The 16,197-nt window shown below is 33.5% G+C and overlaps 1 protein-coding gene across 1 annotated transcript in view; it reads right to left on the bottom strand.

Moving 5' to 3' along the window:
- The window catches only part of IL1RAPL1 (interleukin 1 receptor accessory protein like 1), a 741,179-nt gene extending 725,995 nt beyond the window's left edge, over positions 1-15,184 (bottom strand). Inside the window, exon 1 of the mRNA XM_081327132.1 lies at positions 15,085-15,184. Within this exon, the coding sequence (XP_081183258.1) occupies positions 15,085-15,166 (82 nt within the window). The 5' untranslated portion in view covers positions 15,167-15,184. The remainder of the gene's footprint in view (positions 1-15,084) is intronic.
- Between the last annotated feature and the right edge of the window lie 1,013 nt (positions 15,185-16,197).

The raw sequence follows: 16,197 nt of genomic DNA on the forward strand, positions 1-16,197 counted from the left end.
TTATTATTATTATTATTATTATTATTATTATTATTATTATTATTATTATTATTATTATTATTATTATTACTAAAGCAATTTATTTTATGTTCCTTTTGCAGAGAATTGGGTTCAGACAATGCCACTTTTGCTCTTCTTTTGCAGCATTTCGAGATTGGGAGGTTTAACTATAATTAAAGATCATACTGAAACAGTGCTGTGGAAGTCCCCTTCAAGAGCCTTGGTGGAGCAGTGGGCTAATGCCTCCTTAAGTAACACCAGCTGCCTGCAATTAGTGCAGGTTCGCATCCCACCAGGCTCAAGGTTGACTCAGCCTTCCATCCTTCCGAGGTAGGTAAAATGAGGACCCAGATTGTTGGGGGCAATTAAGCTGACTTTGTAATAATGCCGCTTGGGGTGTGTGTGAAAGCCCTAGTAAGCAGGCGTATACATAGAATGAAGGCTACTGCTAAGTTTGTAAGCCGCCCTGAGTCTTCGGAGAAGGGCGGGATATAAATGGAATTAAAAAAACCCAACTATACTAAGTCTTCATTTTTTCCCTAATATTCCTCTGGACACACATATATTTTGAAACAATCAGACGACCTTCCTGATTGTTAATTGTGCAAGGCTAGAAGAAGGAGCAGCCAACTGACAATTCAAAAAGAGATGCTTTTTAAGTGTCCTTGTGCATTTCAGAAGTGTACCTGCTGAAGAACATGCACAATCCTATTGTGCACTGGGAAAGAGAGACAGACAGGTAGATAGTAGAAAGTTATAATACAACTGTAACAGGTTCAGCAGCTGTGACCTTTAAAAATACACAAAAATAAGAACACACTTGTCACAAGTAATGCTGCCTTCAACTGATGTCTTTTTCATCTGGTAAGCAATGACTCTGTTTTTCTTAGGTTATTCTAGCAAGTCCAGGGCTAACAGGATTTCTTAAGATTGATGTCATCTTGGTATATTGTGTTTACAGTTACAGAGGTTTAATGAACTCTGTTTGCTAAATTAAACAGATTAGCCTGCAGCAGATACAGTTTAAGATCATTAAACCACATGTAAGATGATCAAAACACCATATTGATTATACGTTTCTGACCAAATTAAAAAACAAGGCAACACACATCAGAACGCTGGGCTAATTTAACCATATGAGCACAACACAATATTTTTAAAAAGGTACAGAAACCATCACAATTATTTTAAAAGGTGATTTATATTTGCAAATAAAATCCTCTGATTTATCTTAATGGAGCATATGAGCTAGCAAATGAGATCTTATACGTACATGGAAAACTAGTATAAAAATGGTATATTGATTGTATTTAACTCCTGATAAAATTATCAAAGATGTGTAAAGAATGATCAAACAAATGTTGGAAATGTAATCAATCTGAAGGTAACACTTATCATTTCTGGTGGATGTGATCCTTGAATAATTTGCTACCTCATTATTATACTAGAAAATTTTCTGATTTTCTCTGACTTATCTCTGTTTTTCCCCCTAATTTCTTTGAATTAACTGAATTTTGAATTATAATAATGGGAGACAAGGTGGAACTACTTAATGCATCTTTTATAATTGTCTTTTTTCAGAAGACATGGGGCTTCTTTCCTAAGAAGGCTTGATAAAGTTTATTTATATTTTGTAGCTCATTGTGTGATTTAAATAGACATAAATGCAAATACTGCATGTGGAAAATTATCACTATCTCATGTATCTAAAATTAGAATCAGATGCACTGGAGCAGTGCAAATAATTAGAACTGTGTTAAAGAGCATCTGGACAGAATCTGTCTAATTTAAGAACTAGACATTTAGTTTTCATTGTTGGAAGAGTGTGCTCTTTGAGGCCCTCATAAAGAAGATTATATATTCATATTTCTTTGGAATATGGGGAGGGATTTAAAAAGATTGCCAAACAATTGACAATCAATCATAAGGTCATAAGGTCATGTACAAGTGGAGAAAATTTAAAAGAACTGCCATTTTGCCCAGGTGAGGCCATCATAGCAAGTTCAGTATGAGAACAAAATGAAAGATGCTGAGATAAATCTCTAAGAAACACAGAATTTCATCGTGTAATTTATAGTTAGCTACAGTTTGCTCTTGCCACTTTTAATGTCTAAGAATCTATAATTAAAAAGATATTGTATAAATTAGTTTTACATGGGATGTGTGCCAAGAAAAAAAACTTTTGCTATTGAAAAACAACATCATGATAAGAGTAAAATTAGTTGTTGAACATCTAAGCAAAGACCGGGACTTCTCAAACAGTGTTTTCCATTTTGATATTGAACTCTATCTTTGAATTAACAAGAAGCTGCTTAGACAAGCAACCTCTTCCTATTTTCTCTTACAGGTTATAACAAAATTCTTGCTATAACCCCAATATTTCCTTTTTGTTGTTGTAGCAGGTACCAGTACCTACTAGACATTTAAACCTCTGTAATACAAACTTTTTTTTTACTGATGCCTAAACCAAGCAACTTTGGGGATGGAGCAGGAAAGAGAGGTTATAGGCTATAAAAATTGCCCACATAATCAGCCTGACTGTGAGTTGAATTCTAGAGAATGTTCTTACTATTTGGATTCAGCATGGCAGATGGATGAAGGGACAAATAATTAATTATAAACCTTGGGAGACAGGAAGATGAGCCACACCCTAATCAATGGTCTGAGAAATGAAATTTGAGTCATTTTGGGGAGGAATGGGAGTGGAGAAAGTGTCTCATAAAAGACCACCTCACACCTGTTTTTGGAAAAGGGAAGTGAAAGATGCTTTTAGATTTGCAAGATTTGTTACTGCAACCTTATAAGAAAGGAAATGTTAATAATCATGATTGATGCTTCTTAGTCTGGACTACCTTGAAGAACTGACATAATGGAAAATTAATGTAAATATGATGCTGTTTGCTTCAATCCTGCTCTCTTTTTTAATGTTCTCATGCTTTAGTATCTGTCTTGCAAATTAGCTGGCTGTCAACATCCAACTTGAGAATCCACTACATGGTAATGTCGAAGCAAAACTAACTCTGAGGTTCCCAGACACCAATTCATAGAATTAAACAATAATTTCTCTGGACAAACCCCCACCCTCTCACATAGTCCATGTAAACTATTTCACTTTGTTATGGGAACTGTCTGCTTCCTCTTTGCACCTGCTCCAATGTCTTTGGAAAGGTTTCAAGCTCTCACGGTCTTCAGCAGAATCATAGAGGTATCATTTCTCCATCTAACCAATTCTAAACCAACACCTCCCCCCCTTTCTCAAATGACAATTTGAAACAAAGAGGTATGTAGCTGCCAATGTTTCATTCTTGACACTGGCAATAAAAGAACCAGAAAACATGTGTTGGACAGATGAGGTAAAGATAGAATTATTTGGCTACAATATCAGAAAACATGTTTGGCAAAAACCAGCATTTCACCAGGAGAATCTGACACAAAGTACAGTGGTAGATATGCTACACTTTGGGACTGCTTTTCTTCATCGACCTGAGCAGTTCACCAAATCACTATAGATTCTTTGTTGTACAAGAGGTACTTGAGAATATTATGAGATCATTTGTAAGAAGACTGAAGATTAATTAAAAGTGGACCTTGCAACATAACAATGATTCTAAACATCCCAATACATTCATCAGGAAATGGCTTAAAAAATTAAATAAAAATAAATGGAGGGTTCTGGAATGGCCCAAGACAAAACCAAGATCAAAATCACATCAAGATGCTGTGACGTAATTTGAAACGGGCTGGACATGCAAGAAACCCTTAAATGTCATATAGTTAAAAACATTCTGCATGGAAGAATGGGAAAAAATTCTTCCCAGTTAATGTCAGGGACTAGTAGACAAGTATAAGAAATGTCAACTTGAACTTGTTTCTGCCAAAGGAGATAATACCAGGTATTACCGTGTTTTCCCGAAAATAAGAATGGGTCTTTTTTTTGCCTCCAAAAGAGCCACCAGTTCTTATTTTCGGGGGATATCTTTTATACTCACTTCTGGCGCTGACAGCCCCAACCAACAAGTCCACTTCTTCTGCGGCTGAAGGAGCAGCTTCATTCTGCAACTACTTTCTGGGCTACGTTTTGCAGTCAGGCCTTTCCGGAAGGCCTCTGCAGCCCAATACCGAGCTATGGATTCAATCCATAGTTCAGTTCTTGGCTACAGTGGCCTTCTGGAAAGGCCTGTGACTGAGAAATTCAGGCCTGGCTGCAGAAAATGCCACAGAGGAAGTGGGGGTGGCAAGGAGAGTCTTGGCTACAAGGAAAGTGGGTGGGGGCACATGGGGCAGCTCCATGCTCCCACCCTCAGCTTAATTTATAGGTCTGTGCCTTGCCCCGAAACTAGGTCTGATTTTTGGGATTATTAGGCCCACCCCCAAAAATCAAGCTAGGGCTTATTTTCAGGGTATGCCTTACTTTCGGGGAAACATGGTAGATCCAAAGGTGTAATTGTTCCACAGAAGGAAATGGTATGCCTATTAATTTTTGCTAATAAAATTAAATATTGACATGTCTCCATATTTTTTACTTAGGGTGTAAATTACAAATTACTTTATTGACTGTATATCCTAGAGTACTGAACAAGCTAGCAGCAATGATCTCAAAACTCAGCTGTAATCTTTGAAAATCCCTGAAGGCAAGGGGTCAGAAGACCAGGGAAGAGAAAACATAATTCCAAAATTCAAACAGGGGAAGGAAGGGCTTCAGGACCAGAGCCTGTGAGGAGAACGTGTAAGAGTGATGATCTGCTCTTTGCTGGAGACAAAAGAACAATGACCAAAGTGATGTAATCAAAACATGGACATTCAGGCTAAAAGGAGAATTTTTAGGGACAATTTCCTAATAATAAGAACTGTCAAGGAATGAAGTAATTTTAACAGCAAGGATTCTGCTTTATGAGGATTTTCAAATGAGAGTTGTATCAGGATGATTTAGTGGATTTTTGAAAATATAACTGGATTCATATGAACAGAAAAGTACGGAAATAATTATCCAATTGAAATTATATTAATTATGAAATTAATATGATTTTCATTTTTAACTTGTAACAGTGATATGAACCAAATGTTAATTTTATGTTTTATGTTAATTAGAATGGGCTGACAACAAAAGTTGCAGAATAAAAACAGTGTTCCACAAATGTCTATGCCACTTTAATAAGACTCAAAGTGGCCAAAGTTGCAAGGATGGAAAGGCAGCCATTCTTGCATGGAAATTTTGGGCTCACTTCATTAGTTTATTAGAAGTGCACTAGCACTTGTTCTCTCTATCTTGTATATGATGAAGGACTTAGCCAATAAATTTGTGAACTAGTTTAAATAGTGAATTGGGACAGGATGAACAGAGCACAGAGTGGAGAGAAGGAGGGAACGCAGTCTGGTTCAACTACTCCAGAGGAGAGTGTCCCGCCCCTCTCCACAAGGCACACCTGGAGAGTGAGACTTAAGGAGACGTTATTAATATTCTGTCTGCAATGCAGATTCCAATCATAGGATTTGTTTAGATTAACAGAGATGCAATCTGATTATTTGGAAAAAAATGGCTATCTTTGTATAAATCATAGAAATGTTTTCTTATAATTGTATCAAACTAAAATGAGTTTTTCATACAACATCTATGACTTTTTGAATCATTCCACATAATTCATATGCTACTGAATATGTGAAGTCACCCACTGCTTTAGATATGTACAAAATTAATCAGGACAGTATGATTCAAGCAGTACAGTAGGATGTCTATTTTCCTGCCACAGTAGGAGAATATACATCAGAATAGAGTTTAAACAGTTTATTTACAATGTTTTCCTCTTCCAGGTATTGGGGAGTATATTTTGCTATCATTTGATGAATTATCTTGTCCTTTTGGCTACATTTTTAAAGCAAAAAATAAAATAGTTTGATCATTCCTTTCTCTGTATTGCCTTCATTTGAGGCTTTTTCAGAGAGTTATCTCTCAAAAAATTATAATATATGTATTACATGTCTATGTATAGAATGTATCTCTATTCATTAAAACCTTCAGATGCATTATAGGTTTGATGGCATGAGTACATGAAAATTTTGTCAGGTTTAAATCCATATGATTTCCTCTAAACATTGTATAAACCTTAGAATAATAATCAGTGTCTTTATATCTAAATACTAATTTTATTAGTCTGAGACCTTTTAGAAAAGGCAAAAAAAATATTTGCTGAGTTGTTCCCTGTTGTAAAACATGCCATTGTCATTCTAGATAAGTGGCTTTTCACATAAAGAAACTCATTAGTGTATTAATGCTAGATTTTTTATCTCACCTTCATGATTCATTATTTATGAAGGTCTACTGGGAAAGATTGTAGTGAAAGACATGCAGGCTTCAGGATTACAATGTAATCAATATGCAGATTGCATCAAGTTTAAATCAGAAGGGGCAATACTTCCTGCCCTTGTATCTAAGGAAAGCTGAACAACAGAAATAATCTTAATTGAGGGGAATCAGGTATTAAAATGCAATTAGCTATCCTTTTACGAATTCAGGGTTGTCCCAAGAACAACACTGCCCCTTTCTAGACATCTAATTTATCTCTGCCGACTTGCTGATTCAATGTAGTAAAATTCCTTAGTCCTAGTTATATAACTCCATGACAGGATTCACTTACAGATCTCCCATTTGTAATGCTCCATCTAGAGAACCACAACCCTTCTGACTTTCCTTCTACAAGTCTGACATCAAGCCAAAAGACCTGCCTATGCAGGAATGGAGCTGAAGCAAAACAGAAATAGGATATCTGACTGCCACATTCAGTGTGGTCCATTTCTTGTTTCATTATATCAACATTTCTAGAAAATTTCCTCGACCCTATGAGATTCCTGAAGAAGTTCCTTGAAATTTCATGGAGGAATTTAAGTAGACAGAAAATTTAAGGAAACTCCAACATTTAACTTGTGAGAGTGAAAGTGAAACTTTATTTTCTCTTTGTGGAATAAAGTATTTGTAGTCACGTGGATTTAAAAATTTGAAGCCATTTTAAAATGATTATTAAAAATGAACAAAACTTGAAAACAGTTACACATGGATTTAAAACAAGAGTACTAAACATTTCCTGAGCAGGAACAGAAATTGTAGACAGTTCTGTTAGGAATGATTGGTAAATTAGGGTAACATTTTGATTTCACTCTTGCTTTTTCTCCTGTTTCCATGGTATATACAAGAACTTCTGCCCCTCATATCTCATACCACAAGAAAGTAAGGAAGCAGCTATAAAAAAAATGAAAGAGAGTCAGTTATACACTCAATAATTGTATGGGAAAAAATAGTATAACATAAAATGGACATTCTTATTTAGCAACAGTTAAAATAATATGATTCAAGCCTAGGTATGGGATTCTCATTCCTTCAGGTACTGCAAGGAATATGCCTTTGAATTGCTTTTACTGCTACCACCATAGGCAGTATATTTCTAAGTATATGTTCTTCAAGGCATTCTTCCATTTTTTAAATTACACTTTTCAGTTAATAAATTTGAAAAAATAGCAAGAGCCTTGGTGGAGCAGTGGGCTAATGCCTCCTTAAGTAACACCAGCTGCCTGCAATTAGTGCAGGTTCGCATCCCACCAGGCTCAAGGTTGACTCAGCCTTCCATCCTTCCGAGGTAGGTAAAATGAGGACCCAGATTGTTGGGGGCAATTAAGCTGACTTTGTAATAATGCCACTTGGGAGTGTGTGAAAGCCCTAATAAGCAGGCATATACATAGAATGAAGGCTACTGCTAAGCTTGTAAGCCGCCCTGAGTCTTCGGAGAAGGGCGGGATATAAATGGAATTTTAAAAAAGCCAAAAATGCTGTGCTCTATACAAAATACTTTCTTAAAATTAAACACACCAAACATTTTAAAAAAACCTTTACATAAAGGTCCAATATAAACATAATTCAAAATCAACTTTTTAACAATTTATTTTTTTAATAATAAAAGAAAAGGTTTTCCAAAATATCTAATCTGATAACACAATCCATTTATGTGTGAAGAAGTTCTTATTCAAAAGATGGAGTTAATACCTATAGGTTAATACAACTTTTTTTCCTTTAGGAATTGCCATTTAAACCACTACAGTGGTTTGAAATGTAGATTGGGTACGTGCATTTTATATTATTTTGTTAAAAGACTTTCTGATTAGTGAATATGAAAACACTGGCTTTATTAAATGCCCCATATTGTTAAATTCCCCTGTCTCTATTGCTTCCCTTTTTTGTTTTTATTTTGTCTATCTTGTTTATTTAGTATACTTCCAAAACCAGCAGATGGCATTGTAGCGTTCAATTATTTTATTAAGCATTCCTTATAGACAGCATTAAGAGAAATTGCTTAATTTTTACTTTTTTTCTGGTCTACTTCACATTTGATTAGTATGTCAACTCTCCATTACTAACAAATCGTAGTCCTCTATAATAGGTGTTTAGTGGTTCAATCAGAAGGAGGAATATAATAAATTTAATAAACACTCTTTCTAAAATGTTTCAACACAAAATTACCATGTCGGAGTTTAACAAAATATTTGTAAATTGGTAGAGATGTAAAATATATGTTCACCAAGTAGCACATTTGTTTTTATTTTGACTTACAGTTTAATTTGAACTGCACAACAAGATACCTTCAGAGAAACCATAGGAGCCAAGCTATTTAGAACTCACTTCAATAAAGTTGGCTAAACATAAATAAGAGGCATAGCTACTTGCTAATGGAACCACCACAGGTTTCCTTTCTGCTTTTAAAATAGGCTCTTTCACTACCTTGAAGGAACAGAAGGAAAACATTACCAATACAGACAATATCTATGGAATAGAATGCATACTCTAAACTTGATAGATGTTGTGGAACTTCAAAATGAAAAAGCCATCCATATTCCCCTTCATGTACTGTCACTTAAGTAGGAAATATTATAACAACATGTATTAAGTATGCAGCAAGTGTTAAGTATTCATCCTCACAAGCAATATAAAAAACTACTTTCTTGTATGTCATTAAGGAGCTATTTAAAAAGCTTTTTTAAAACATTGGCTGAGAAACTGATAAAAAGTAGTAGTGGTTTGTGAGTCATACGATTCTTTGCATGCCTATAGAGCAGCATATTTCATCCATTATAATTTTATATCTTAACCTATTGCAGAAGCATCTATAATACATACACTTCAAAGAACGACCACCTCACTGATTTGTCTTTGACTTGATCTTGGAGAGATGATAACTTTTCCTACAGCAGAATCTTTTCCACCCTCATCTCTAAAGGTCTCTACTCCCATAGTCTCACTAGTCAATTTAAACATCTGAATTTATAATAGTCTATCCTGTTGGAAATTGGACGCAATTACTTGTTAGTTCAATAACAAGCAAGTTGCTTTTTCCACAATACAAAACATTTTTATCATAATAATTAGAACTAAGACATAATTATCTCCATGCAGTCTTATACATGAAGAAGGTATTAATGGAAAATTATTTGTGTGATAATTGATGAAGACAAGAGTTTTTCTGTGAAAAGAGAAAGGCAAAAAAGGCAGAAACAAACATCACATGTTAATCCAAGTAAAATAATCACTGATTTGCATGTTACTTTACTCTTGAGTATAGAATATACACTATTTTACAATATTTTCCTTCAAGACATTATTAGACAGCCTCTCTGTAAACAGGTTCAGTATAGGAATTTACATTTATTGGAGTCATATAAGAAACTAACAAAAGCTTTGTCCACTTTTGATGACACTTTCAATGTATGTGCGGATCTACCGAGAATAAATCCCACTCACAACACAATTAGCAATGCCAAATCTGCACTCTACAGTATACTTCTCCAAGGGTATATTCCATAGAATATCGAGGAAATAACCCCTCAGTAAATATTCATGATTAATATGTAGAAATAATGAATGCCAAGAGACACAAATTCAGGAATCTTCTTTTTAAGGGAATATAATTATTTCAGCCCTAATCAGTAAGTCCAGGGACTAAAATAGAGTCCCCATAAATGCTAGCAATTAGAACAATCATGAAAAAAATCTCCAGTGTTGCTAGAAACACTAGTAGAAATATTGTTCTTCCATAGAGACATTGATGATGTTATAAATCCTCTCATTGCAATTAAATGGTAAAGACTTCTGTGAAATAGCTGAAATTTTCCTTAAGGAAACATTCTAGAATCGCCTTTTCCTTTTTCCTCAGGTACAGATTTGTCTTGTTTCAATGTATTTCATTCAAAAAATACTGTAAATACAAAATAGTTCTTCCAAACAAGTTTTATGCTTTCAAATCCAGTTCTCACATTCATTTTCTATCAGGACAAATGTACTCAGTGGTATAATAACACTTTCACTTTGAAAAGAAATGCTGATTTCATTAGTCCACAAAGCCACAACTGAATTTTTTTTTCTTTACTTCTTCTACAGCAAAGGGGAAACAAGTATCACTGTTTTTATTTCACAAAGATGATGAGGAAATATTTTTAACAAGGCACCAAAAGTAGTTATAGTCTCCAGAACTGTTATGGCAATAGGTAGCAAATATAGAATAGTGGTTTTTGTTAATATGAGAACAGCACCCCATGGGAACACAGATACTGTGTCTATGCCTTCAGACTGCACATAGTTTATTATTTTGTTAGGAAGTGTATTATAGTTTAATTAAAAATACACAAAGTCATGCATGCACAGTTTTCTTGTATTTGTCCCCAAAGTATAATGTTACTCTGTTTAATAACAATACAATAAACTTTAATATTAAATAAAGTGCAGAAATGTATCCAATTATACTTTGTTTTATCTTCATTCCAAAAACACCCCCATTACACTAACAGAAAAGCAGGAACCAACATTTTCTGTTTTTGAATAAACAGTGTGTTTTGAATTGCTTCAAAGAACTTCACTTTTTATGAAATAAAAGTGAAGCAGAAAGACAGAGACATCGCATTAACCTATATTTTTCTATAGTTCTTGGCTGATCATATAGGCAAATATATTAATCATTGGGTGCAGAAATCAAGAAATAGGTAAATAAATTTCCTTTTCAGTTATCACACAACAAAGATACAGGTACTAAGACAAGGCTGGGAATTTTCTGATATGCAAAACAGATAACTAGAGATAGATATATTGAGGTTTGGTATTTTAATAACAAAATAATGAAGAACTTGAGGCAGTATGAATACGTTTTTTAGATAAAACTTTCTTTTCCCTTCCTGAAGTCATGAAGATTGCAAGTGGGTTTCCTAATGTATTCAGCCAGAATTATGTATGTATGTCATTCTTTAATTATTCAATCAAATCATTCTTCTAATTCGTTCTTGCATGAAGTCAGACAAGAGGATATTGATTATACATTAGCTATACATCTAATGTTTCTCTAGCAAAACAAACAAACAAACACCCTTGAGTCCAACTCTAGAAGCTTGTAAGTATATTTACTTTATGGAGGTGATGACTGCTGCTGAGGCACCTTTTACCAAAAAAAAGTACTAGAATTCCGTGATACTTATAAATACGGACATTTTGACACAAGAATTCTTGGGCATCTAAATTCACTTGTCCTTTTGAGTTGCATGAAGATGGCAAAAATATCCCAAGAGGTTTAAATATATATTTACAATCTAGATAATAAGCCAGAGATCCACAAATTCTGGGAGGTTTTGTTGCTATGAGCAACTAGTCAGTAATAGGGATGCCAATTATCTCTGATAACCTTTTAAAGGGGGAGGGAACTACCTGAATGTCATGGTTATTCTTTTATCTTTCAAAATATGATGAATATGATTTTTTTTAAAAAAAATCTGGTTCCCACCAGCTAAGTACAACTCAATTAGTACCTGCTGCCTTAAAAGTTTTCGAGGCCAAAACATTGGTGCAAAGTCTATTTGGGGCACAAACAGGAATCCTTGCAAAGAAAAACTTGCTAGAAACCATAAAACCAAATTCCTGCGAGCCATCTTAGCTGCACCCAAAGGAACTCCAAATGCCCAGTTAAGAATTGAGACAGGCATGCCTCAAATTCAGGTAAGAGCCTGGAAGATGATGATCATTCATTGGCTTAGAATGCATTTCTTTCCAGAGGGACTGTCCCCGCTAGTGTTGACTGATAACTTTCCCTGCCCTGGAAAGAGCCAGATTTAACATTCTCCCCTCAATACTGTTCCAGGACAGGTATAAGAGAACACCAATAGCAGAATGGGTATGTATATGTAGTAAAGGAGAAGTCGAAGATATCTCACGTTTTATTGTACTGTGAGTTATACCGAGGCTATAGGTCAGCATACATTCTCCCCTTATTAGAGAGATTGCCAGGGAGGGCAGACAATTTTTATGTAGGCTTTCTCCTCCAGGACTCAAACCCTTCTACCATGCATGTGGTGGCAAAATTCTGTGTTGCTGCAATGTCCATGAGAAGAAAAAAAATTGGTTACAGAATTATAGTTGTCAACTTGTGCCAATTTTTTGGAGATATCTCTAATAATTTTTGGAACATTATATTTACTCACAAACTTATCAGCTTCCCACTCACGTAAATTAGGGAGTGACCCTAACATTTTGAGAACATGTATTTTCTTAACAGGGATGTTATTATTTATTATTAATGTAAGTGTTATTTTTTAACATATTGTAAAGGGTGTCATCTATTGCTGGACTATGACCGTAATAAAGTTATATTCATTCATTCAGCTAAGTACAACACACCAACCTTAAGAAAGGTTTGAGAATAAGAAGGAAATAACCAAATGAATTAGAATTAGTATAATTTAAAAATTAATATTATGGGTTGAATTGCAACCTTAGCCCTATTTTGTCCTTCCTTTACAAACGTCTGCATGGCTAGATACTTATTATATCTTGGAAGATGAACTGTATGTTTAATCTGGAGGATTTACGTTTTTCTCTGTCCCATTTTCCTATTATCTGTAAGTCTCAATCAGTTGTAACTGTAATTTGCATTATAAGTAACTTGAATATTTTCTGAAATTACAATCTCATTTTAACAGGGAGTGTAACTATCAGCAAGATACTTTCCTATCTACAAAAAAACGAGAATGCTGAGACCAGCTTTTTAAAAGTAATTTCATTTTGAATAAAAGGAAGGAAGGTGGCAGTGACCAAGACTCACAGAAGAATTCTAGAAATGTACAATAGTACAAATTCTAAGAAAAGTAAGGTAAGGTTCTTCTGGCTCCACCTGAAGAGCCAGAAGGACCAATGCATACTATCCCATGAATGGATTTTCAAGTGCTTGCACCATTACTAAAGTTGGACAAGTGCCCACACCATTACTGGAATATTTTTTTTAAAATACTGTCTGATTAAATTCTTCAACAATCAAAAATAACTACAGGAATTAAAATACATGTGCAATTAATATAGTTTTTTAAACAGAGATACAATTAAAATTGAAACTTAAGGAGAAAATGCATGAAGTCTGTCTAGTACAAAGTCCTTCACAAATGATTTTTCTTAATTACCTTCAAAAATCAAGTTAAGTATTTCTAAAACCAAATTTGCTATTAAAATGTATGCTGATCATAATTCAATGTAAACTTTTTCAAAGTGCACAACTGTATATAATTCAATTTGGTATAGTATTGACCATAATTCAATGGAAGATGGAATAAAATGGTTTCATGATATAACAGTGTATAGGTAACATATTACGTTATTATACTTTTCATTCTTTTTCTTTTACTTTTCCTCTGATTTCATGTTTAATTAATTTTATCCTTCCCCAGTTTATATTTCAAAAGTGTTCTTTATATAAAATATCAAATAATATTAAAAAATATCTTCCATAAAGATATTAAATCAAATACAGTTATGTCTGTATAACTAGAAGATTGCCTATCCATTATTTCATAAAAACAATGACTAGCAATGACATTTCTAATGCTTGGATATTTTGGACATCATGCATTCTTTTGTATGTATAACAGGAAGTATATAAATGCTGACTTGCTGACATTACTCCCTCAAGTACACTTTCTTTCAAAAAGCAGCTGTCTGAGATAACTTAAAGGTTAAGTGAAGTTACCTGAAAAAAACAAGCAAATATGCTACAAAAGAAGAATCCCTATTATGAAAATTAAATATCTAGTTATCTTTAAGTTCTCTTCTTTAAGCAGCAATTTCTGATATGAATACGAGAAAACCATGCCCAGAATTAAGCATATTCTCAAAAAAAAACAACTGTAAAGCTTATTCACATCACTAAATCTTATAATATTGTACCTTTGCAAAGAACAATATCATGAATTATATACAGTCCAATTTGTGAATTACAAAAAACACTTCAAACAAGATTCCATTAATAATCTGGATTAATTTTCACAATGTATACATTGTACTTTAAAAAAAAAATCAAAATTCCACATAGGTATATGCCAAAAAATTGGAATCTAACCCACCATTAGTTACAAAACATCTGATTACAAAATGATTAATTCATTAGTAACTAATATAAAATCCATATAATATATAATCCATGTATTAAAGCTGTAGTAGAACCCACCTGTGATTGAACAACCAACTAAATACAAAATTTGCAGGCAGCACATGAAACACTAAATATACAAACCTAGTAACATTAACTGAATAATTATGCATTTTAACATTTCTAACCTAATTAGAACAAAGTTCAGGTATATTGTGGGCCACATATGCAAAACTGAATCTTTTGCTTCAACGAAAAATCTGTACATCAACAGCACAACTATATATTATAGAGAGATTTTTGTGTTTTTCTATCTATAACCTATATGATTAATATAAAAATTTATTAATTGAACATCACTAAAATCAATTTGATTTTTCTTATTATTTTTTTAATTTACGTAGGTCTGTTGTAAGCATGAATGAAGTAGAATCCAATCCTTTGCCATTTATTAACTACTGAAAACTATTTCTAACAGATTATGTTTAGTAGTGTGTGTAAAACAAATGTAAGAAGGATGTTTTGTTTCACAAAAAGCCACTATTTTGCCCTGACATCTTCAAAATGCACATGCAAACACTTATTATATTTATATATACTATATATGCAATTTCATTTCCATACATTCTGACAAAATGAAAAACAATCTTCTTACCTGAACCCCTTTTGGTCACAACCTTCAAACTTTGAACAAGACTAGCATAGAGGATAATTAAATGAGGAATTGGAACTTTCATCTTCTAGTTCTCCAAGGCTGTTCCCTAAAGCAAAAACAAGACATAATTGGAATATGTTATTGGTTTTTGATAGCAAAGAACTTTAAGAGTCACAAAGAGTTTTGCTCTTGTATTATACTCTATATATTTAAAGAATGTTGGTTACATTTAAAATCACTTTTAATTATTTTTAAAATCATAAAGACCCTCTTTCCCGCCCAGTGACTTCTTACAGGTTAAAACTTTTAAACAATATATAAACAACTTACTTAAATACTATTGTCCCGTTAAAAATGTGTAAAATCTTATTCCTTTGAGAAATGTAAATGTGCATATAGATGTACATATAAGGAGGAAATTACATTTCTTAAAAAGAAGAATGTACTGAATAGCTCAACTGAACAATGTTAATTGTAACTACATTGCAATCAGTAGGAATCCATACTGAATTATGAACCATAATATTATACTTAAATGGCTATTTCTCCAACAAATATAATTGAAGTTTAAATCAGTCTGTGAATCAGACTTTTAAGGCAATATTATTCATCTGTGCCTTCCTAGAATGACAATATTAAATTATGCTTAGATTCTTCTTATTTGAAGTAAATGGTAGTCTGATGCAGTTAGCTATTATTAGAATTATACAGCCAAAGAATTATAATATAGTCTGAATATTTTCTTCCATATCTATAATATCTCCCTGCCAAATACTGAGGCTGCAATATGTTGAGGTAGGGTATGGAGCACTTCTTAACCTGACAATTGTGAAAGCTAGAATCTAGAAAGTATTGGGAGGGCAACTGTGTGTCTGTCTGTTCATGTTTGGCTGTTATACATACATAATTCCCTACAAATCTTTGCAAAAATGAAGGGTATTCATTATGTGTAAATTCCTATTGTGAATACAGAAGTTGACTAAAAAAACTAAAAAGTTGGTATAAAATTTAGTAGTACATTTATTTCTAGTAATACTCTACCAAATCTGTCTTCAGTATTTGTGTGTGTGGGGGATTCTTATTCAGTTTTATGATAAGGTAATTGCTTTTAAT

The sequence above is a fragment of the Vipera berus genome (assembly GCF_964194415.1).
Source record: "Vipera berus genome assembly, chromosome: 4".
In the NCBI taxonomy this organism is placed as follows: domain Eukaryota; kingdom Metazoa; phylum Chordata; class Lepidosauria; order Squamata; family Viperidae; genus Vipera; species Vipera berus.